At 43.9% G+C, this 24,817-nt stretch overlaps 1 protein-coding gene across 5 annotated transcripts in view; it reads left to right on the forward strand.

Annotated features, from left to right (window-relative positions):
- The window catches only part of PHACTR1 (phosphatase and actin regulator 1), a 470,686-nt gene that overhangs the window by 350,837 nt on the left and 95,032 nt on the right, over positions 1-24,817 (forward strand). For all 5 annotated transcript variants that reach the window (XM_090039210.1, XM_090039212.1, XM_090039208.1 and 2 more), the window contains one exon: positions 6,222-6,302. In XM_090039210.1, coding sequence (XP_089895336.1) covers positions 6,222-6,302 — 81 coding nt within the window. The remainder of the gene's footprint in view (positions 1-6,221; positions 6,303-24,817) is intronic.

Consider the following 24,817-nt stretch of genomic DNA (forward strand, 5'->3'; position numbering starts at 1 on the left):
AGCACTGCCCCTCCTGTCCCAGCACACAGGGTTGGGTCCTGGGGCCTGCCTCCACTGCCTCTTGAGCCCTGTGAACATTGGGATTGTCATTGGACCTAGCACCACCCCTGCAGCTCCGCGCACTGGAATCAGGTGCCCTGATCTAGCACACAGGGCCCCATGAGTCCGACAATTAGGCTGTGGGGAAGCACTGTCACCACTCTCCCACTGTCAAATTTCCAATCCCATAGGGAGCCCCATGGGCCAGATGACACAGGGCCATGGGCTGCGTCTGACCCACAGGCCGGGGGTTGAGCACCCCTGCTCTAGGACGAAGGAACAAGAAATTCTTATGAGCTTGTCTGAACTGTACTGCTGGCCTAACTGCAGCATTCACAGAGTAAACTCCACCAACTGAAATGGTTTATTTTAAAACTATTCATTTGTTAAATTAGCAGTTTTTAAACTTAACTAGTTCCCATAGATAGAGGTTGACATAAATTCCTCTCCTCCTGGAAAAAGAACAAAAGGACAAAACAGTCTAATTAAACATATCACTAATGAAAATCTCAATGGAAGAACTACATTTTTAGTTAAATTTAATCATATTTATTTTCTGCACCCATGAATCTACAAGTTTTCCTGAACTGAAGGTTAATTCAACGATTTTTTTTGTTCCTTTTGTTGGATGAGTCCTTTCTGAGTGCTTAGTGAAACAAGTTTATGGCACCAACTTCTTTGGGAAAAAATCGTTGGCAAAAGAAGTTGCAATCCTTGTCACAATAAGACAGAGCTGTGTATTCAGTTCACGTTTCATGCTAATACTTTGTGAGTTTTACATGCAGACTTCCAGATAGGCCACTGTGATTGTTTAACCTCAGTTCAACAGCTGAATCACAACATGTGCACATAAATATACTGGATATGTTTGGCGAGAAGAGTCCTAAGAAATAAAAACGTAAGTTTTAGTACTATCAACTACTGCTGTTATTCAGTGTTGTCCTTAAATGAACAGCCCAGCCAGTCCTTTCTTTATCACTGGTTCACCAAGGGAGATGCTTCCCTTGTAGCAATCAAATCATTATAAGCAGACACAGGAAGAATTTTTTAAAGAGAAAAGTTCTCATTTTAGCTCAAGCTTTGAACAGAATTTTTTTTTTAATCTTCTGGTAAGGTAGCTGTCACAGGTAGAGCTGTGTTAGAGCTTTCTGCACAGATGATCATCCAAAGTGACCCCGGAAAGTTCTACATAATTTAGACCTAAAAATAGTTATTAGATGAGTCTGTGGTTTTTCAGTACTTCCTGTCTTGCTAGTGAGCAAGATATAACTAATCCATAATGACTGCCATATCCACCTTTCAGAAATACTGACTTCACTTCATGAAATTAACACAATCTTTACTAGATCATTTTTTCCTTAAAAGTCAGTAAATGTTGAAAAATGTAGATTTGGAGAAACTGAAGCTATTTGTGATTCCAAGCCTAATCTGGTGGATTTTTTTCACCCCAAATGCTGGGAGGACAGAATAAAATACTCAAAATTGTCTAATTTTGATATTTTACTAAATTGAGTGTTTAATTTCAGTAATGCCAAAAAGGTTCTATTTCAACATATAGACACAAATTTTTGGCCTTTTTTTTTAAAAAACCCAAAAGTTAAATAACTCAAGAATGAAATGAAATGTTTAATTTTCAGTTGAAAGAAAGAAAATGGCATTTTTTTTGTCATTTACAAAACTGTTTAGACTTTTTATGAAAAGCTTTGAAAAAAAACAGTGTAAATTTGTTTCTGGTTTTGGCTTGCTATTAAGGGCTAATGACACTGAAGGTCAGCTAAGTATGTTCAAGATGATATGGTCGTTAGGGCTGTGCGAAACAGCACCATTTCGTTTTGACTTCCATTTCACCATTTCATAAGGACGGTGTTTCATTTTGATATTTTGTTTCATTTCAAAGCACTGTTCCGTTTTGTTTCATCAAAACTGTTTTGCTGTTTCGCCCATAGGCTGTAATGGGGAATCACAAAACTTCCTGTAACTTTGTCATTTCTTGCCTGATGCAAATGCAAATTTCTGGGATCGTGGCCCCTGCTTAGGCCACAAAGTCTGTCGAGTTTCAAGGAGATAGGTATAGGGGTTTCTGGGAAACTGCACTTCAAGCTGCTGACAACCAAAACTTGCAACGTGTATGATTTTGTGTATGTGTTAAGGCATGCCTTCACTGGCGCTGGGGCCTGTACACAACACGATAGTGTGCCCCAATGAGGCATCCTTCTCCCCTACAGCCTCAGTCCAGTCCACCACTTTAAATAACAACACATAAGCACTGCAGCACAGTAGCACTAACATCTCAGGCAGCCAAACTGTGACAGACTAGAGCCTTTCTTTTCGTTCCTGCAGGAGCTTCTTCTCCAGCAGCTGCCAGAGAACTCTTCCTGCCAACATCAGCCCTGGGGCTTAGATGTGCCCAGGGCCCTGCCTCCTTCCGGTCAGCTGACCGGGGACAGGTGCTAAGGATGTTGGTCTAAGGACATGGCACTGGCAGACAGGGTTCTTTTGGTCAATCTGGTATCTTTTAGTAGACCAACTGAATACTTGGAGAAATATATCTTAACAAGCTTTCAGGTTGAAAAACCCTTTGTCAGGCTGAGGAAGCACCTGCAGAGGGGGTGTGTGTGTGTGTGTTCCTGGATGGAAGGAATAGTAAAGAAGCCAGAGGCTGGCATGCAATGCAGGCAAGAAAGCCAGTCAGTGAAAATGGAAATGGAGGCATCAAGGAGTGAGGGGCAGGCTGGGGTTGGGGGGAAGGTAGCAGTGCAGGTAAAAGTGGAGAGGTACCTGGGGAGTCAGGTGTTTGGCAGGTTGTAATATGTCAGAATTCCACTGTCTATAATGAGTCCATGAGTTTCTGTACCTAGGAGGTTGATGAAGTGCAGTTCATAGGCCTGGCTGCGAAAAGTGGTTTATAAATTCAAACAAGCACTGAACCTTGCTAACCTTATCACCAGAAGCCAACTTCCTACAGCCCAGTATGGAGATACTTTCATGATACATATCTCCATCTGTGGAAACAAAAAGAGGATTTTGGGGGAGGAATAAATTGAAAGGAATGAATTAATATAATAATTAAATAAAAGGGTATAGAAAGCAAAAAGTATTGATGAATCCCACTTGCTAGAAACATGCTAGGAAGTAGGAAATGATGGCCTTTGTTGTCTGACGCTGCTGAGCTGCTCACAGCTCAGTAACTGACCCCAAGGCAGAAAGCAGCTCACTTCAAACAATGCTGCTTTTCCATCCCTCCCACAGAGCACTGGGATTGGAAGGGACCTCCGGGAAGGATCACAGTCACTGGCCAGCTACACAGTCAATATGACAGCAGTCCTTTCCCCCTCTTCCCCCTCCCTCTCCTTACTTTCTGTTTCCCTGCAAGCAAGCCCAGCTTCGAAACTTTTGAAACATTTCAACTGCCCTTGTTTCGTTTTGAGGCTGTTTTGAAGCCTTTCATTTCATTTCATTTTGATTTCACTGTTTTGAGCTAGAAACAAGTTGAAACAGCATCGAAATGAAACAGCCAGAAAAATTTCACACAAGCCCTAACGATCATGCTGGTATTTTATCATTTAAGGATATTTAAGTGTGTGTTTATATTTTTAATGGTTGTATAGCTTTTGGTAGAGCATTGACTACACAGGAGGGCTGATTTCTTTAGCTTTATTTTTAAGCTAATATTTATTTTAAAAGGACAGAACAACATTTCTTTCCTAAGGGACATATTACCTTTTCTATAAGCAGGATTATCATAGGCCCTAGAGCACAGCACTTCACTACCTCAAAACAAAACACCAAACTACCCATATGTAATAGCAAATAAATTCAACAAGATGTATGTCAATATAAACCTCGCTAGTCCTCCAAGTACACAGTGAACTTAGTGTAACCTGGGCGGTACTCCAAGAGGTACCCCCTCTCCAAATGAAGGGATCAAAGCAGGTGCACAAGTGCTGTGGGAGGTGTAGGGACTCTCCTCCCCCTATAGAGCAGAGCCAGACCACCAATGGGGACTTAACCATATACCTTTTAATACTGGGAACATAAGAGGCATAAATCAGAGGGTATAGTGGACACGACAATGCCCCAAGGGGGCAAGATTCAACAAAGGTTAGACACTTACAGTCATTGACAAAAAACAGGGTTAACAAAATATAAAACACAAACAGCAGAACAAACAATATGGGTTGGTGAAATATAAAAAACACACAAAATGTCAAGGAAATATAGGGCCTTGGTACCTGGAGAGGGGAACACAATTGCCCCTTTCCACTGCAAGAAGATTTACTTCTTGTTATTTTGCTCACCCCAAGCCAGCCACCTCAGCTGGGATTTGAACCCAGATCTTCCATGTGGTAAGCAGGAACACTGCCACACAGCCACCACTGGTGGTACTGCTCTAGTCTGCTAGGGATCTTGATCTTCCCAGAGCCCCAGCCTCACATCAAGCTGCCTGGCTTCTGATTGGAGGAGCTGGAAGCAGAGCTGGGAACCCCTCAGGTCACTGCTCAGATCCTTCCTGGAGGCAGGGGGGGAGCCTCTCCTGCTGGCTGCAGCCTCTCGTAGGGGATCCTGGAGCCCAGCGGGGAGCCTCTCCTGCTGGCCACACGCTGCACTGCTGAGGGTCCCACTGCTGCCTGCAGGTCCTGCTCTTTCAGGCTCTTCCGGGGCACTGCTTCTGCCCTGCTGGCTCAGCTCCTGCCGGCTCTGTGAAGCTCCTTCCTTGTCCCTCGCTGGTCTCTCCCCCAAGTCAGCCCACGCTTCCCCTTTTATCCCCCTCCAGGTGACCCAAGGGGCTAATCAGGACACGGGGGGGGGTCTCTGGGGCCTGATGGGTGCGGAAAGGGAATCCCAAGTCCTCCAATCATCTTTTGCCCTTTCAAAACCCCTGGGCTAGGTCACTGCCAGCTAGCCCATCACATCAGAATCATAGAAAAGCAGGGCTAGAAGGGACTTCAAGAGGTCATATAGTTCAGCCCACTGCTCAAGGCAGGATACTCCATGATTAAACCATCCTAGACCATTTTATTTATCCTATTCTTCAGAAATAACCCTCATACACAGCTACCAGATACTATGACAATATCACAAAGGGCTATATAGTCATGTTTACAGAGGAAATGCCAGGGTGGGGAGTGGGGGAGCATTTTAGAGCCTTGTTCATTTTAAATCTGCTTTGGGCATCCTGAAGTTCATTCCTCCTTGCTCATTTGCTGTGTGCTGCATCTGACAGGGGAGCATATGGCATAAGTAATTTGCCCTTGACAGTCCCTCTTTTTTGGCAAGCTGAGCCTTGTTTTTTGCAGAGCGTACATAGTCTCAACATCCCCTGCATATCACTTGCTGTGCCCCTTGCTCATTCTCTTTCTAGTGCATACCTGAATATATTTACTTTGTGATGTTTTGGTTAATTGGACATTGTCTTAATTAGTGCTAAACTAATCAACCACTAGAATTCTATTCATCTCCTGTGCCTGTGGTCTCCAGGCACCAAATACAATAATTATTTAGTTTTGGGCAAGCTCCTTGACTGGTGTTAATCAGTGAATCTTCCTTGACTTTAAATGGAGTCTCACAGATTTATTTCCGTTTGAGGCCTGGACACAACATTGATGTCCTCTTATGAATGGTGGTCCACATGTCAACTTTTCTGGGGAAGTCATCCTTAGGAAGAAGGTATTATACCAGCCTAAATATCACTTCCTCTGTTGAGGAAATGCCTGTACAAACAAATGTGTCCTATACTGTGCTGTAAGAGCCTGTTCTTTTCTCACTGAAGTTAGTGACAACTCCCATTGACTTCAAAGGTACAGGTCCAGGCCCTGGAGGAGCCAAGGACCAAGCTTATCATACTGTCTGGTCTTGTCTGGCATAGGAAGGCTCCACAGTTTAATGCTATTCAGTTGCTATTTAGAAGCGTATTAATGCTATTTGTCTTTAGGAAAGCAGAAGGAGTATAGGAGTGTATATAGAGGTCTTTCTGGATCAACACGTATCAACAGCCATGTCATGACAGCCAGTAGAAATCTATGGAGTTATAATGGTCCTTCCTTTCAGATACAAATGAGAGTTTTACCATGGATTTCAGTGGGGCAAACAGTATACAGTAAATAAAAACTATAAAGGGCACACAGTCTTTTAAAATTACCTTTATTTTTGTAATTATATCTACCTCTGTCTTTTTGTTGTAGCGTTGGAAAGAAAGATATCAATGAGGCAAAGCAGGGAAGAGCTTATAAAACGAGGCGTTCTGAAGGAAATCTTTGATAAAGGTAAGAAATGCTTGTGTGCATGGCACCAAGTTGGCAATTTGCAAAGTCTTATGGCTTGTTCCTGCATTGCTTGAACACCAGTAAATTCAAGGGTGTTAATTCCTGAATAATAGGGATATAAGTGAATTCAGAATCAGACCTTCAGATTTCTGTTTATATTTTACTTAAATCTGCCATATTGTCTAAGTAACTGTTTACAATTATCTAGTAGGTAAAATTAAACAAAAGCATACAGTAGTTGAAGCAGGAGCCTAATAGTTATTCTTTAGAGAATAAGACTTCCTGACTGAAGCCACATTTCTGCTCTTCATACCATTATTCTGATGAAGGCAATGAGGGATTAACTATTAAGGGAAAGGGAATCAGTTAAATTGCTTTGTTTTCCTTGGTTTCTGGAGGGCACTGCCGGTCCCCATGTAAGAGTTGAAGATCTATAACATTTATGGTTTTCTGTCTTGGATACCATGGGGGGGGGTTTTGTCATGACTATTATTTGCTCTCAGTGATAACACCATTCTTTTATGTCATTCCAGCTTAACAGGGTAACAAAAATATGCCATCTACTGCATTCTAAATTCAGCTTCAGTTTATTCCATCATGTCCCCTGTGAATGCACAAAGGTTATGATGTGCCATGTACTTTACTTTCACTTCAATGAGACTTCAGTATTTGCTTAAATGTTTTGCTAAATTTAGGTTTAATGGCATGTCTCTGTGGAGCAAGGCATCACTGTGCAGAGATACACAGGATAGCGCTGCATGTTCTAGCTCTAAAACCAGAAGCAGCAGCCACATTAACACAGCACTGTACCAGGGCTAAGTTAGTTCTGCAGAAGTACAGCTTACTAGCCCGGGCATAGGACTATGCTAGCACGCTGTACTGGTTCTATGTCTACAAACAAGCATTACATTTTTCCTGGGACAAACCATTTTATCCAGGGAACAAGGTTCAAATTACAGGGGAGCTCGGGGGGGCTGAGCCCTCCCCAATAAGAAACAAGAGCTCCCCCATAAGAGACGAAAGCCGCTCTGACCCACTGCTCCACACTTCAGACAGTGGCAGTGACTTCTTCCAGGTGCCACCACTGCAGACCCCCACAAGAGTCAGAATGTAATTCGAACCCTGCCTGAGACCAAGTGCAATCATTCAGATGCCCATGTCTGTTGTCCTGGGATAAATCCTAAAAGGATTCATAGGACAAGATATACTAACAGGTTATCCTGGGGCATTGCAAAATATAGCTGAACAGTTATCCTGGGATTGCATTGTGGAAGAATAAATCTCTCTGCCTGCCTAGCTCATAGATATAGGGCTACAGACTAAAACCCCCTACTCTGGTTACAAACTGGGTGCTGAATGCACTTGCATCTCTCCTATGTAACTCTGAACTCTCACCTAAGGGTGCTGACGTTTTTTAAACTAACCAACCAGCATCAGCCATGGTCTGAAAATACTGGTTTGTGGTTGGGTCCAAAGGATGAGGTCAGATAAGTTTCATAGATTTCATAGACATTAGGGCTGGAAGGGACCTCGGGAGATCATCGAGTCCAGCCCCTGCCCAAAGGGCAGGAAGTCAGCTGGGGTCATAGGATCCCAGCAAGATAAGCATCCAATTTACTCTTGAAGGTGTTCAATGTAGGTGCTTGAACCACCTCCGCCGGCAGACTGTTCCAGACCTTGGGGGCTCGAACAGTAAAGAAATTCTTCCTTATGTCCAGCCTGAAATGGTCTTGCAGGAGTTTGTGACCATTCGACCTAGTCATCCCTTGGGGCGCTCTGGTGAACAAACATTCCTCCAGATCCTGGTGGTCACCCCTGATAAACTTATAGGTAGTTATTTAAGGGTCCCTCCATCTTGGGAGAGGGAGGAGAAACATCTTGGAACGCACTCACACAGTGCCTGCCTCCAGAGGAAACTCAGCCTCTGGATGACACTTGTGAGTAACTTACCTGAATTTTAGCTAGTAATGTAGGATGAAGTGAACTAGAAACATAGCAAAAGGCTACCAAGCTCTTTCTGTTTTCCCTGGGATTTTCTTTTGCTACTTCTCTGACTTGTACCCCTCCCCATGCCTACCCTCTCTATCCAATAAAGCTATCCGATATAACCGCCTTGTGATACAAGGGAGGGATTGGGCAGGCCTCCTTGCTCCCTTCACTCATTTGACTACGTTCCATGCTTCAGGCCATAAGAAGCACTTAGATAAATCCTGCTGAGCTTAAGCAACCCCTAGGTCTATAGGGCCTGTGTATCCCGAGTGGCACAGGGCCCAAACAAAGACCTGAGTCCAGGTGGTGGCAGCACTACCCCAGGCTTGCAGATGTGCTCCAGGAAAGGGGTTGGCCAGAAGTTGGCACCCCTGAGACAGCATCCGAGGCTTGGTTTTTGGCTGGGTGCAATGAGGCAGGGGACTTAGCTCAGGGGTGCCCTCTTCTGGCCTACCACATGCTTCATTGAATCAATTGCAGAAAAATGACAGTACATTCAGCCACTCACTAAACTTTGATTGGAAGGGCAAGGTGTGTACATACCAACACTGGGACATTTTTATTCCAAAACAAATACGGGCATACTGTGTCCAGAGATAAATACAGCTTCTGTCCTTAGCCTGGATCTGGAGCTAGCATGAGCAGAGCTGGGTAAACTGACTTAGTCTGGGAACAGATTAGCCCAGGGTGGGCAAAATATGACCCACGGGCTGGATCCAGCCCACGAAGGGATTTTGTCTGCTCCATGGCAGGTCCTTCGGTCCCGCCCAGCCCAGGCAGAAGGGGCAGCTTGTGCCATGGAGCATGTAGCCAGTCCCACCACTCCCAGGCACGCAGTAGGGTTAGAGTGGCGCTCTGGTCAGACTCGCTTCCTGGCAGCCCCGATAGCATCAGCTCCTTTCAGCACCACTGAATCCAGCCCTGCTACCCAATCACTCTGGCCCATCTGTCCTGCACCCACTGCTGGGGGCTGGATGTGTGGGCAGGGCACATGACTGGGCAGATGGAATGGGGCTATGGGTGAGCAGGTAGCAGTGTTCAGGAGCGGGACAGGTGGGTGAGGCTGGGATTATGACATGGGATCATGCGGCAGTGACAGCACGGGACTGAGGCAGACTGCGATCTGCTCCCTGCACACCCCTGCAACAGGTGTGGGTTTCACGGGAAGGTTTGCGCAGGGAGTGGATTGCAGCTCTGCCCCAGCCCTGGCCCCACACTGTAACCACGCCAAGATCCTGGCTGGCCGCTGCCCCAGATGCAGCTCCCCACCCATCCACAGCCCCAGCCCATCCACCTGGCCATGCACCCTGCCTGCATGGGTCCCAGCCAGTTCACATGGAGACCCCAAGATTGGGGCAGTGACAGCACGGGGCTGGGGCCTGAGGCAGAACTGCAGTCTGCTCCCTGTATGCCCCTGCCTACAGAATCAGTGCCTGTCACAAGGATGTGTGGGCAGCAAATCACAGCACTGGTCCACACGCAGCTGGGATGGGGCCAGGGATAAAATCTGGGGTGCAGCATCCGGGAGCAGGATGGGCAGGCAGGCAGGGCTGGGGGCTGGGATCACAGGGCAGTGACAGTGCAGAGCTGGGCCCCACCCAATCCTGGTCCCACCTACCCACCCATCCCACTCCCAGATTCTGCTCCCCCAGGTTCCAGCCCTATCCCAGCTGAGCACAGCGCAGAGCTGTGATCTGCTGCCCACATGCCTCTGTGATAGGCACTGGTTCTGCAGGCAAAGGCATGCAGGGGATGGACCGCAGCTCTGCCCTGGGCTCTGGCCCTGTGCTGTCACTGCCCCATGATCCCAGGTTCCCCATGGAGACTGGCCAGGACCTACGCAAGCAGCAAGTGTGGCCAGGTGGACGGGAGGGGGCTGCTTAGGGAGTTTTAGTGAGCTGTTGCATGATGGGAGACCTGGGGATGGGGGCTGTTGCTTCCCCTGATGCTATAATGTGTCTTATACCAAGCAAGGACACTAAGAAATGGTTGTCCTAAACTAAAAGCAAGTTTCTTGAACCCTAATATATACAGCTCTAATAAGAATTGAAGCAGTAATAAGCAGTTAAAATTTAGAACTGTAGCTAGTCAAAGCAAATGCTCACCAACCTATAATATCATGAACACAACTTCACTGGTTGGTCGGACTGAGTTCTTGTCTGGGGGCTTCTGGCTTCCACGTCTGATGTTGATGCAGGATCTTGGAACAATGACAGGATCTCTTCAGGCTTCCTCCAGGAGTGTTGGGAAGGGTACGCTCTCTCACCTCTCTTTATATACCATATAGCTTTCATTTTCTAATATATAAAATTAGATTACGCCTTCCTCTTAATCTTTCATCTGTTTGCCAGGTATAGTTACCTTTAACTGGAATTTTCTATTCTGAAGTGATTTTTTTCATTCTTAGGTGCAGGTAGGTCTTGCTCTGACTGTTCCTCTTTTCCCCAGGCTATATTTATTCAATTTAGTTAGCTAAGTTCCCAAGTTGTTTTAAGTCAGGGACAGTATTTTTCCATCTGCTCCTTTCACTGGGTGCATGTCTCAACCACAATTCAAGCTAAGCATATAGCTTGAGTTAAGCATAAATGTCAAACCCAAGTCTGAAGGCCCCTGGCTGGGTCAACAAGGCTGACCCAGCCCTTGACAGCTCACCAGAACTCCATATGTAGCTCACAGGCCCAAATACTTGCCCACCCCTGGATTATTTTGATCTATCGAATGTCTGTACACATTTGGAATGCAGCCCTAGGTGCTTACCCCAGCCTTGGAGTTACACTCTTCCTACCCTCCTATACCCTGACCAAGTTATTTTTAGCTCCCTGACACCCACCCCTGGACAGGCAACTCCCCTGGACCCACCAACCTCCCCTTTCCCCCGCAGACCTACTAGCCCCCACTCCGATCCCACCTGCCCATCTCTCACCCCACATTACTTATACCAGGTCCCTGGCTCAGCTCATAGCACTAGCAAACATCTGCATATGTCCATCCCAAACTATGATCAAATGGCTTAAAGTAAGCTGCATGATTATAGACAGAGGGCACATCTACATGAGATGCTACATCACCATAGCATCAGTGGGCACCAACAGTGACACTGCTACTACGTCACCGTAGCTTGTTGCTATGGCAATGTAGGGTCAGAAACAACCTGTGCACCACTGGGACTGCGTAGTACCAGTGGGTACTGTGCAAACTAAAGCAAGTACTAAATGACTGTGCCATACCAACTGTGCAGTCAGGGGCACATGTTGACACACCCTGGATGTAAAAAACTTTTGCCCGTACCCATAGTTATAGCTTTAGAATGGCTTAATGCAAAACATTGTGTTAAGAGTTTTGACACAACTGCAAAAAGAAGCCATAACCAACACCTCTTAGATTTGTAAAAAAGACATGGTTGGAGAAACAGAAACAGAGTGTTCAAATGATGTGTGATTAGCTTTCTTCAGTTTCCACTGAAATCAGTGAAGACTTCATACCTGCCTCAGTGGAAACTAGCCTGGGATTTAGACACTTCAATGAAAGTAGTCTGATTTCTGTTTCAGAAGAGGCAAGCACCCACACCTCACAGTGAAGCTTTCATTTTGTCTGGGGAGAGGCATTTGGAGTAGGGGAGAAGGGAAAAATGTCCCACGTGGGAGAATTTTGCAACAGATTGTTTCACCTACAAGTTACCCAAATTTGAAACATTCAGTGCTGATACTGGACTTGGAAGTTTGTGTCCCAATGTTGCAAAATTTCAACTTGTGTCACCATGATAATGTAGTGGACCAATTTCTTCAAAAATGTAGGCTGATTTTGGCAGACTTGTATCAGTTTACAACAGCATTTGTGACAACTGATAAGGTTTTTAAAATAATATATCCTTTTAAAAACCATAACCTATGTGAGTAATTTCTCTTTAGTTGTATGTGTTGATATTTTTTCTGTGTGTCATTAGAAGGTCAGGGAATTAACAATCAACATTTTTAAATGTACAAAGAAGATAATTTTATCCAGTTCTAGTAATGACTTTAAATAAAAACAACTTTCTGCTCAAGCCTGCCAATAACAACATTTTTTAGACAAAAAGCCTTCATCATTCCTAATATCTTTGGGAAAAAATGGAAATGGAAGAGTTTTTGTTAATTTCTACTTAAAGAAACAGGAATCAAACAGGACCACCACGGTTTTTTAATAAAACAAGTATTTAGCCAAATGAAAAAGACTGACAAAAATGTCCTTCAGGTAACCAAGAACTTGCCCAGAAGTTTGACACAGATTTCAAGGTCAGTCTCTGCTGTCAGCTTTGTTAGTGAAGATGAGAGGAAATCAGTAGAGTGTCTAGTTGTGTGAAGAATGAACTTGGCCTTTCATGATGCTGTGTCAGAATAGTCCCAGAGGTCAAAGTTTTAAAAGCAGGCCTCCTGGAAACACAAGGCAGAAAACAAAAAGCTTTGATACTCAAAGATCAGAAGGGCAACAAGCTAGATCTGCTTGTACTATGCTGAATAATTGCTCCCATTGTGTAATAATGCTCTGGCTTGCAGTTTGGTGTATCTCTACATGAAGGAGATTAAAAGATACCCACAGGTCCTCACCCCAAAACAAAATGTGAAAAGGTTATTCTTCCTTTGTATTCGTTTTTTGCTTTTCGTGTCATAAACCACAAAGATGGCATTTATAACCAGGTTGCACAGTCCTCTTCTTCCATCCTAAAAGGTAGACGGTTACATTTGACTTTGCAAAACTCTGCCTGCCAGGAAGCAAGGACATGAAAATTAGAATTCCTCATCCAGCCTCCCTTCCTGTCTCTGGCTAAAGAACAAACAAACAAACAAAGCCTGACTATTAGGATTAGCATCCTTCCTTGAAACAAGGATGGGCTGTAGGATGGGAGAAGAGGAAATGACAATGTACAGAATTACTGGTGTTTATTTTTCCCTGTTGTACATCCTTTTTCCCAGTCCTACATGAAAGACAGTCAAAAAAAGAATGTGGATACTATGAGCAGTACGCATAGAAGATCATTTCTTTGTAATGATTGTAGCAACTTCCTCCCAAAAGAGGTATCTTGTGGAGACAGTAAATTGGAACCTAAAACCAACTGTCCATAACTCCCCTTTATAAGACAAGTTGAAAGCAGAACAACAGCCTGCAGTCAATAGAACTGATGAGTTAGGAAGTAATTTTCCTTTAAAAATCCATACTTAGCAAAGCAATCCAGCATAGATGCACAGAGCTGAGTGTCTGAACTGCTGGGAACACAACATGCTTTGGTCTCTTCTTTAATATTGTTCTGGATGAATTAAAAACAGGATTAGAGTGTTGACTGTCATTGGCCTTTGCTACACAGCACTCTCAGGTGACATTGCCCCATCCTGCTTTCTTCAGCCCTCATTAATTTCCTGCAGTAGCCCTTTTGGGCCCAAGGACCAGATGAGTGGGATGGAGCTGGTCCACAGGCCAGATTGATCCCCATGTGCCAGGTAGCAGGCCTTCCCCCTCCCCCCCATCCTTCCGTCCCCAGTGCACCAGGATTAGGTTCTGGCAGTCTGGCACTGCCCTCTCCCAACCCCATGTGCCAGGGGCCCAGTGCTGCCCCCTCCCATCGGGGTTGGTCCCCAGAGTCCAGGCACCACTTCCGCCTGCCCCCGTGCTCTGTGATTGGCCCCTAGGGCCTAGATATCCCCTGTGCACTGGAGTCAGGTACCTAATCCAGTGTGCAAGGCCTGGGCTGCTCGTGAGTCCAGAAATGTGGTGCTGGGAAAACAATGTCATTGCTCTCCTGCCACCAATTTTGTGGACCCATTGGTAGTCCCATGGGCTGGATGGCACCCCAGTTGAGAGGGGGAGGGGGGAACTGCAGCGAAACCAGAAGCGCCAGCAGCAAACACAGAAGTGCCACTTTTGGCAAAACCAAAAGTGTTCCTGCTTCTCTGCTCCACTTCCACGTACCCTCCTGGGGGGCTTCCCAAGTACCCCCCACGTACCCTCAGTTGATAACCCCTGATCTAGCCAATGTGTTTTAATAAAACTCAGCATTTTTTCATCACAACAATGAACCCCATTGCTTAAACTATTAAAAATAAAATCAGTGAAGGATAAACTGCAGGGAATGACCATGTAGTGGCAAGGAGGAGACTAATGACTTAATAGATCTTTGCCATCTTCAGCTTCTAAGGTCTTGTGATTTCAGTCTATGAAGGTACAAGAGAGGGCTTCCAAATACTGTATCATTTTTAAAAAGAGCACATTAAAAAATTATTTGATTAGGTGCCGGGTGCTCTAAATGGTCTGTGCCACATGATAGTATGAGTTTTAAAGCATAGGTTTTAACCATAATTTAGAAAGTACCGCAATATTTAGAGTAGCCCACCCTTCTTTTTTCATTGCCCATCTTCAAATGATTGTTATGTCTACAGCTACACAGAGATACCGCTATTTCTCAGGCCTGTTTCTACACTGCCTTACAATTTGTAGTGCGTTGTAAAAATGCTACTAAATAGAATTCCCCCAAGATACAATTTCATACCCACTTTTCACTTTTTTATATAAAGTATGTAAAAATGAAGTAGAAAGCAGTTTCTGAGAGTCCCAGGATCAAACTGTCTTACAGAGAAGTAGTTGTATTGGCTGTGGAGTAGTCAGCTCAGGGCAGGACAGGAGTTGATCTAGAAGGGAGTGCAGTGGTGCTTTTGCACTTCTCTTTGATTCCTGCTCCACCTAAACTTGAAAACCAACTGCATGGGAGGGGCAGTGACATTTCTATTCAGGCAGTGCTTAGAGAGTCAATTGACTTCTTGACTCATTGTCAATTGCCTAATTCCAGCTAATCTCTCTCTACTCCACAGGTGTTAATAACTCTCTATCCTTTTTAATGATCCCAATGTTCCACTAGTCAAACTATTCCCTTTTCTGCAACTTTTGCTGCCTCTTAGCCGTTCCTGGTAATGTCTCTCTTCTATTTCACAGCCCTGCAAACTGTTTTTAGCTCTAGCTAAGAACCTTAACTCAAGTGTGTTAATATGAACTCAAATGTAGAAATTACTGACAATGAAGTATAGAAGGCACTGTCAAAACATACAAGAAGACCAGAGATTGTTTTATGAATCTGAATAAGAGGTATACATTTAACTATAATGACGACAGAACTAATGATATAGTATCTTTTGACTATTTTGACTATTTTTTGCCTAGTTTGTAGTGTTTTTTTAAAACTTCATATATAATCTAGCAAATTAGTAGTTATATTTCTTTTTGCTTTGATCTTAAAGTGAATAAGTTAGTGTTTGCCCCCTAGCATATTAGTAAACATCTAGTTTCTCTTTAACTGGAGAAAAATATGTGCTGTTTTATACAGGCATACCTCGGAGATATTGCGGGTTTGGTTCCAGACCACCGCAATAAGCGAGTCATAATCTTTTTGCTGGTGGAGGGTCTTGCCTCGATGTTGATGGCTGCTGACTGATCAGGGTGGTGGTTGCTGAAGGCTGGGGTGGCTGTGGCAATTTCTTAAAATAAGACAACAATGGAGTTTGCTGCATCGATTGACTCTTCCTTTCACGAAAGATTTCTCTGTAGCATGCAATGCTGTTTGATAGCATTTTACCCACAGTAGAACTGCTTTCAAAATTTGAGTCAATCCTCTCAAACCCTGCTGCTGCTTCATCAACTCAGTTTATGTAATATTTTAAATCCTTTGTTGTCATTTCAACAATGTTCACAGCATCTTCACCAGGAGTAGATTCCATCTCAAGAAACTACTTTCTTTGCTTATCCATAAGAAGCAACTCCTCATCCGTTAAAGTTTTATCATGAGATTGCAGCAATTCAGTCACATCTTCAGGCTCCACTTCTAATTCTAGTTCTCTTGCTATTTCCACCACATCTGCAGTTACTTCCTCCACTGAAGTCTTGAACCCCTCAAAGTCATCCATGAGGGTTGGAATCAACTTCTTCCAAAGTCCTGTTAATGTTGATATTTTGACCTCCTCCCATGAAGCATGAATGTTCTGAATGGCATCTAGAATGGTGAATCCTTTCCAGAAGGTTTTCAATTTACTTTGCCCAGATCCATCAGAGGAATCACTATCTATGGCAGCAATAGCCTTATGAAATGTATTTCTTAAATAATAAGACTTGAAAGTCAAAATTTCTCCTTGAGCCATGGGCTGCAGAATGGATGTCATGTTAGCAGGCATGAAAACAACATTAATCTTGTTGTACATCTCCATCAGAGCTCTTGGGTGACCAGGTACGTTGTCAATGAGCAGTAATATTTTGAAAGGAATCTTTTTTTCTGAGCAGTAGGTCTCAACAGCGGGCTTAAAATATTCAGTAAACCATGTTGTAAACAGATGTGCTGTCATCCATTTATAGAGCACAGGCAAAGTAGATTTAGCATAATTCTTAAGGGCCCTAGGATTTTCGGAATGGTAAATGAGCATTGGCTTCAACTTAAAGTTACCAGCTGCATTAGCCCCTAACAAGAGAGTCAGCCTGTCCTTTGAAGCTTTGAAGCCAGACATTGACTCCTCCTCTCTAGCTATGAAAGTCCTAGATGGCATCTTCTTCCAATATAAGGCTGTTTCGTCTACATTGAAAATCTGTTGTTTAGTGTAGCCACCTTGATCAATTATCTTAGCTAGATCTTCTGGATAACTTGCTGCAGCTTCTACATCAGCACTTGCTGCTTCACCTTGTACTTTTATGTTATGGAGACGGCTTCTTTCCTTAAACCTCATGAACCAACCTCTGCTAGCTTCAAACTTTTCTTCTGCAGCTTCCTCACCTCTCTCAGCCTTCATAGAATTGAAGAGAGTTAGGGCCTTGGTCTGGATTAGGCTTTGGCTTAAGGGAACCAGTTGTGGCTGGTTTGATCTTGTATCCAGACCACTAAAACTTTCTCCATATCAGCAATAAGACTGTTTCGCTTTCTTATCATTCATGTGTTCACTGGAGTAGCACTTTTAATTTCCTTCAAGAACTTTTCCTTTGCATTCACAACTTGGCTAACTGTTTGACGCAAGAGGCCTAGCTTTCGGCCTGTCTCGGCTTTCAACATGCCTTCCTCACTAAGCTTAATAATTTCTAGCTTTTGATTTAAAGTGAGAGACATGCGACTCTTCCTTTCACTTGAACACTTAGAGGCCATTGTAGAGTTATTAATTGGCCTAATTTCAATATTGTTGTGTCTCAGGGAATAGGGAGGCCTGAGGAGAGGGAGAGAGACAGGGGAATGGCCAGTCGGTGGAGCAGTCAGAACACACACAACATTTATCGATTAAGTTCGCCGTCTTACATGGGCGCGGTTCGTGGCGCCCCAAAACAATTACAATAGTAACATCAAAGATCACAGATCACCATAACAAATATAATAATAATGAAAAAGTTTGAAATATTGCGAGAATTACCAAAATGTGACAGAGACACGAAGTGAGCAATTGCTGTTGGAAAAATGGCGCCGATGGAAAAATGGCACCGATAGACTTGCTTGAAGCAGGGTTGCCACAAACCTTCAATTTGTAAAAAAAAAAGGCAATATCTGCGAAGCGCAATAAAGCGAAGTGCAATGAAACGAGGTATGCGATGATCTGCCACACCTACTGTAGCCCACTTTTCTAAATCCTAGATCCACCAACAGAGCAAGATGTCTCCTCGGGAGCTTCATAGATCGCTCTCATAATGTTTAGTTAAAATTAAACCTATTACACTTCCCATTTCTTAAGTAAATTGCTTCAGGGTCACAAGCTGTTGTAAGAAGCAGAAATTTCCCAACTTCATTTATGTTAACAAGTATGAATCTGACCCATTGTCTCCAGTTATGACCACATTTCCAAATTTTGTTTGCTAATGTTAAGATAAGCATCGAAAATATCAGAGTATGTGAATGTCTGGCTTGGAAATACAAATAAAACAGTCACTGTCCTGAAAACAGTCTTTCCTGAGAAAGCCAGTGTTCCTGGATACTCTTCCACACAGGATCATACCAATCACTAGATTTGGGGTCAGGAAGGCATTTTTCCCCCTAGGTCAAATTAGCAAAAACTTTGGGGAGTTTGGCCATCCTGTGTAGTAACTACGGCATGGTTCTCTTTCTAAGATCCTTTTAATATTTTTTAATGAATTACTTCTCTGTCACTGCACTGGCAGGGCATGGACAGCGCTCTTGTATCCCTTTTTTTTTACCTGTGGCATCCTGTCATTCTCAGCAATGTTTTGGAGCCGGTCATCACTGCTCCTTTTCCCTGATGCTGCTTCTCCCTGCGTCTTGGCTGTGGCATGGCAGCAGCTTCTTGCTGCCAGGCCCTGGTGCACATGTAGACAAAGTCCCTTGCCACCAGAATCCTTCCAAAGCCCCCTGCCACCAATACACCACTGAAGCCCCCAAGCTCTGCAAGGCAGGTTCAGCCAGCAGCTTGTATGTTGATGAGCCCTGTTGTAGGGTGTCTTGTGCCTAAAGGTCTTTCCCGGCCTCCACCCAGTTTCTGGTCATAGTTTTTCTTCAACTGCATGCTCCCAGGAAATTCTAATCCATCTCAAAGCAGATATGAACAAACTGCAGTCTTCTGAGCATGAGGAAAGCGCAGGGCAAACACAACTACGGAAGTGGAAATACAAGATAAAATTGTGAGAGTGCCAAAAAATTGCACATAAGCAGTTACACAAGTGCCACTTATGTTCCTTAAGGGTGAAACAGGATTTGGCCTTCCCACTGACTGTAACCAAAAAATAGACAAAAGATCAAATTCCAGGTCACAGCCCCCAAATTGCCTGAGGTTTGACTCACAAACACTGCAGTGAATGAAACCTGCTGGAAGTCTAGGAGAAAAGTATTAGGTTTTGATGAGATGTTTTGTGGGGAGGGTGTAAAAGTGAAGAGTCTCACTGGTGCTTCAAGGAGAGAGGCAATGGGATCAGTTAGAGAGTTTGGCTAACACAATAAGGTCAACCACATTGTGCCCTGTGTATCCCCAATGCCCTTTCATAGATTTCATAGACATTAGGGCTGGAAAGGACCTCAGAAGATCATTGAGTCCAGCCCCCTGCCCAAAGGGCAGGAAGTCAGCTGGGGTCATAGGATCCCAGCAAGATAAGCATCCAGTTTACTCTTAAAGGTGTTCAGAGTAGGTGCTTGAACCACCTCCGATGGCAGACTGTTCCAGACCTTGGGGGCTCGGACAGTAAAGAAATTCTTCCTCATGTCCAGTCTGAAATGGTCTCACAGGATTTTATAACCATTCGACCTCGTCATCCCTTGGGGTGCTCTGGTGAACAAACATTCCCCCAGATCCTGGTGAACACCCCGATAAACTTATAGGTGGCCATCAGGTCACCCCTGAGCCTGCACTTTTCCAGGCTAAGAGCCCCCTGGTTCTCAGCCTGTCGTTATAAGGTCTGTTTTCCTGACCTCTGATCATGCACGTGGCTCTTCTCTAGACTCTCTCAAGCTTCTCCACATCCTTTTTGAATTGCAGAGCCCAAAACTGGATGCAGTACTCCAGCTGCGGCCTCACCAAGGCCAAGTACAAGGGGAGAATGACATCCCGAGATTTGCTTGAGAAGCATCTATGGATGCAAGCCAGCATTTTGGTTGCTTTACTAGCTGCAGCATCGCATTGGAGGCTCATGTTCATCTTGTGGTCAATGATGACCCCCAAGTCTCTTTCTTCCATAGTGCTAGCCAGCCCAGCACTGCTGAACCTATAAGGATGCTGCAGGTTTTTCTTCCCAAGGTGGAGAACCTTGCCTTTTTCAGTGTTAAACACCATCAGGTTCTCGTCCGCCCATTTGCTGAGCTTGTCCAGGTCAGCCTGGATCACCCGCCTTTCATCTGGCATGGATGCTTTGCCCCAAAGTTTGGTTTCATCAGCAAACTTGACCAGTCCGCTCCTGACTCCAATGTCCACATCATTAATGAAGATGTGGAACAATATGGGTCCAAGGACAGAGCCTTGAGGGACCCCACTGGTCACAGGGCACCATGATGAGTGACTGCCATCAATTACAACCCTCTGGGTCCGACCTCGGAGCCAATTTCCCAGCCAGCAGATCATGGTGGACCCAAGGCCACAGTTGGCTAGTTTCACCAAGAGGTGATCGTGGGATACCAGATCGAAGGCTTTTTTGAACTCAAGATAAATGACATCAATCTCATCTCCCTTGTCCAGGTGATAGGTCACCTGGTCATAGAAGGAAATGAGATTGGTCAAGCAAGACCTACCCACAACAAACCCGTGCTGGCTATCCCTTAGGCTGTTGGCCTCGGCCAGTCCATTAAGGATGGCCTCTTTAATAAACATTTCTAAGATCTTCCCCAAGATAGAAGTTAGGCTAATGGGCCTATAGTTAGCTGGATCCACTTTCTTCCCTTTCTTGAAGATAGGCACCACATTGGCCTTCTTCCAGTCTTCGGGACAGGAAGAGATGTGAGGACATCTTACTTATATCCTGTCTCCAATTCTGCCCCCAGTTCCAGATGCTGTGAGCTGGGTTTTTATAGGATTCCCAAAATTCCAGATTGCCACAAATGAAGTTGTGGTAGCAGGGGAAATCTTTAGTACTGCTTATTTCAGGAATTAAATACATACACCAGTCACAGTGCCAAGGTCACTCCCAGGGCTAGAAATCAATCCCATGGAAGAACAAGCCCCCAAAGGCTCCCACGGGAATTCTGTTAACTCCTCCTCTAACCCACAAGAATCATGATACTGATACAAACATGAGTGTTCCCTACTTTTAGCACTCCTTCCTTCCCAGAGACAATGAAATACATGTCCTGACAGTTTACCTTAGAGAGGAGGGGATGATTTAATTATCTGTTGTGATAGCAACATGGTGTGTATTTTCCTACCATTAAAAATGGGCCCTGCCGTGAGGTGCTTAGAGTCTAGAGAGACTGGTAGTGAGTTCTGCAAGAAGGAACAACAAAAGAAATTTCTATATAAATCAAGAAGACACAAAATGGACAGCTCAGCAGAAGCTGTTATTTTTTTAAAGTGCTTAATGTGGAGATGATGGGCTTTGTCACTCAGTTCAGGAGGACAAGCCATATAGAGGAAGGGCTACATTTTCCAGTATCACTCCTGAATAGGTTGGCTTTCACCCTCATGCTATAAATTTTGCACTATAAGATGAATCGAAGTGTCAGTGTAGCACTTTCTGCATTATGTAGTTTCAAATACTCTTCAATTACTTTAATGGCTATTAGGTGTGCTTTGCGTCCTGATTAACCAGCTGGGGCCTTCATGTTCTCTGGTAGCAGAAATGCAAGTTCTTTCTATTTCCATTCATCTGGTATGGATTTATCTTCAATGTGCATTTCCAAAATCTCAGGCAATATTGGAAAATATTCTCTAGCATGCTCCATGCAAAACACTGCAAAAGATTCACAAATATGAGGAAAAAAGTTTATGTATTAGCATTACGCCAAAATTAACAGCTCCAACTTGATATTTGTATTCTTCAGGGCTAACCATTTGTAGTTTGTAATTGAAGCAACAATTTTTGCCTGATCTGGCCACAGAAAGCAGTCTATAGCCATGACCAAACACAAGTGCACAACTGCAGACAGCTTCAAAAATGGTCAGTTGGGTGAAAATCTGAACCCTCATTGCCTGACAGGTCAGGCAAAGACTTTTCAAACCAGAGCATCTTCTGTAACTTGTGTCTGTGCTACTTGCCAGCCTTGAGCTGTTTTCAGAATGGGAGGAAGGAAAGGGAGCAAAAGGAGCCTCTCAGGGAGGCTCCAGTTCAACCACCCCACTCTTCAACAGTGCCTCGAGAACCCCTAGAACAAACTCCCTTTCCCCGCTCCTGTTCTGAAACTTTGCAGCCTCACAAGGAGGAGGGGCCATTGCTAGGGGAAATAAACTGCAGCCAGCAGTTGGATTCCCCTCCCCCTGAAGCCAACAATGAACTTCTGTTTGGTCCCAGGGATCGTTGCAACTCAATGCTTCCTGCAAAACATTCTCAGTTACAGCAGGCAGCTGCACTTCTGTCTGCATCCAGTATTACTAAGTTCTAACTTACATTGATTTCACTTGTATTTCATTTAACCAGAACAGCTTTTAAAATGCTTTTTTTTAAATGAGTTTTACGTGTGACTATCAAGCACGTCTCTTAGCCAGGATTAATTCATTCTGGGAAATTCTTCTCTACAAATGACCATTGTGTTTAAACCTTTGCTTGCTTTCCCTGCTGTTAACTAGCAAGTAGTTGTGTTGCTCTCCTTTCTGAATAAGGCCAAGCTCTGGGGAATATATTGTTCAACTTTTATATGTCTGAAGATTTTAGGAAAGTCCAAGTAACAGTGAGCTAATATTAGATGTTAAAGTGTAAATAAAGATTACATTTGTGCTGAAATCAAAAATCTTGCCACCAACAAAGAGAATTATTATGTGTCCTACCATGCCACCAAAAATAATGTAATCCAGATAATGTGTCCTTTGTACAGAATTCTGTATACCTGCTGAGAAGTGAGTGCATGAAATCAACAGGATTTTGGGGTGCTCACTACCTCAGGTTTAGCTTTTTTCCATAGTTTTTAGAATGTTGCCCATTACTGGGTATGGTCAGAATTTGCACTGGTTTAAATCCAGGAACACTCTTATGAGTTGCATATGTCCTGTACCTTTCATTTATGATAACTGAAAGGAAATGAGGTTCCTCTAATAAACAAAGTAGCTGAAACAGTAGTGCCCTCCACTTTTAGTCCAGACACATGTCATTATTTAAAACAAGGCAGATGTGAGCAAAAGGTTTTTGCTGACTTATATTGAGGTCTGAGTGTCCATGAAAGAGAGAGAGAAAAAATAAGGAAGGAGACAGAAAAGGCAGAAAGGAAGCACCAGATACAGCCAAGGCTGGCCATGTTACCCTGGGGAAAAGCTGAGAGAGAGAACTTTTTTTAAATGAAGTGGTGGCTGAAAAAAAAAGTATAAGCAAAGAAATTAGGCCTTGAGGTTTAATTCCAGCTGTTTTTAGGGTGTGTCTGCAAATGCAGAATATGCAGCACTGTTAATACAGAGGCATAAATTACAACCACAGAGTTTGTTGTGTTAGCTTCTGACCTTTTGTCATCTGACCTTTTTGCCATTGGCATCTGAAATCAAAGACTTTAATCTTTGACAATTTGTTTTTGGACTGGTTCCACAACTCTTTCATCCAAGAGGTAGAAAAATACCTAGACTCCAAAAGGCTGCCCTTCAAAGTTCTACTTATCTTGGACAATGCTCCAGGTCACCCACAAAGTCTGCAATTTGCCCACACTGACGTGGAAGTGGTCTTCCTACTGCCAAACACAACTTCCCTCATCCAGCCTCTTGACCAGGGTGTGATTGCTACTTTCAAAGTTTATTACACCAGGCGCACCTTCGGTCAAATTCATAATGCATTGAAAAGTGATCAAACATTTGATGTTAGGAAGTGCTGGAAGGACTACAACATTGCTAACTGTATCACTAACATAAAGGAGTTGATTGATGAAATAAAGCCATCAACCGTCAACACCTGCTGGAGGGAGTTGTGGAAGGAAGCAGTCAATGACTTCACTGGTCTCTCATCTGTCAGTGAGGAGTTCAAAAGGATTGTGAGAATGGCCCGTGAAGTTGGAGGGCAGGGTTTTGAGGATATGGAGGAATCAGAGGTTGAAGAACTGATGGACTCGCATGCCAAGGAACTGACTGATGAGGACCTAACAAAACTCATGACAAATAGTGAAGATGAAGATGATGAAAATTAAAATGAAGAGACAGAAAGACCTAATTTCAATTTAGGGACACTAGCTGAGTTCTTCAGATATAGCAAACAACTCACTGACAAAATGTTTGAATATGATCCCTCTATGGAACAGAGCCTGAAGGTTAAGAGGGAAATTGAAGCTGCAATGATGCCTTACCAAGAAATGTATAAGGACCTACAGAAAAAGGCTGAACAGCTTCCCATCATGATGTTCCTTTGCAAACCGTCCTCTGTCAACCCCCCAAGTCCTTTGGCCACCACCCCTGCTGATTATGAGACAGAGAGCAAGGACTGAGGGAATGAGTTCAAGAAATTAGAGGGAGATTAGTGATCAGCTGATTAGCAATCAGTTAGCACAATTACTGTCACTAGTTATCATAATTACTGTCTCCAAACCTATTATCAGTATTCGCAGATTTCGCCATTTGTGGGGATCTTGAGAATGTATCCCCGGCAAATGGTGAGGGTCTCATGTACTAACTACTTAGGTTGAAAAGAGATAGTAGTAGTCATCAAAATACCATTTTTCAATTTTATTTATGTATGTATTTATGTAATAAATTTATATACTGCCCTGCCTGAAAAAGGCTTGCAGCAGAGTATGACAAAAGACAATGAGAATTATAGAAACAGAATAAAATCTTAAAATATGAGAGAGAGACCAAAACATGCCCCCCAATTCAAAAACAAGCCACCTTTACCCCATCCCTTCCTACTCCTCTGCCTCTGACCAATGAGAGCTTCCCCCCTTTCCCAGCCATCTACTCTTGCTTCCTAACTCCATGTTCCCTATCTCCATA

This window comes from Crocodylus siamensis, chromosome 3 (assembly GCF_052110815.1).
Source record: "Crocodylus siamensis isolate JL-2025a chromosome 3, ASM5211081v1, whole genome shotgun sequence".
Classification (NCBI taxonomy): domain Eukaryota; kingdom Metazoa; phylum Chordata; order Crocodylia; family Crocodylidae; genus Crocodylus; species Crocodylus siamensis.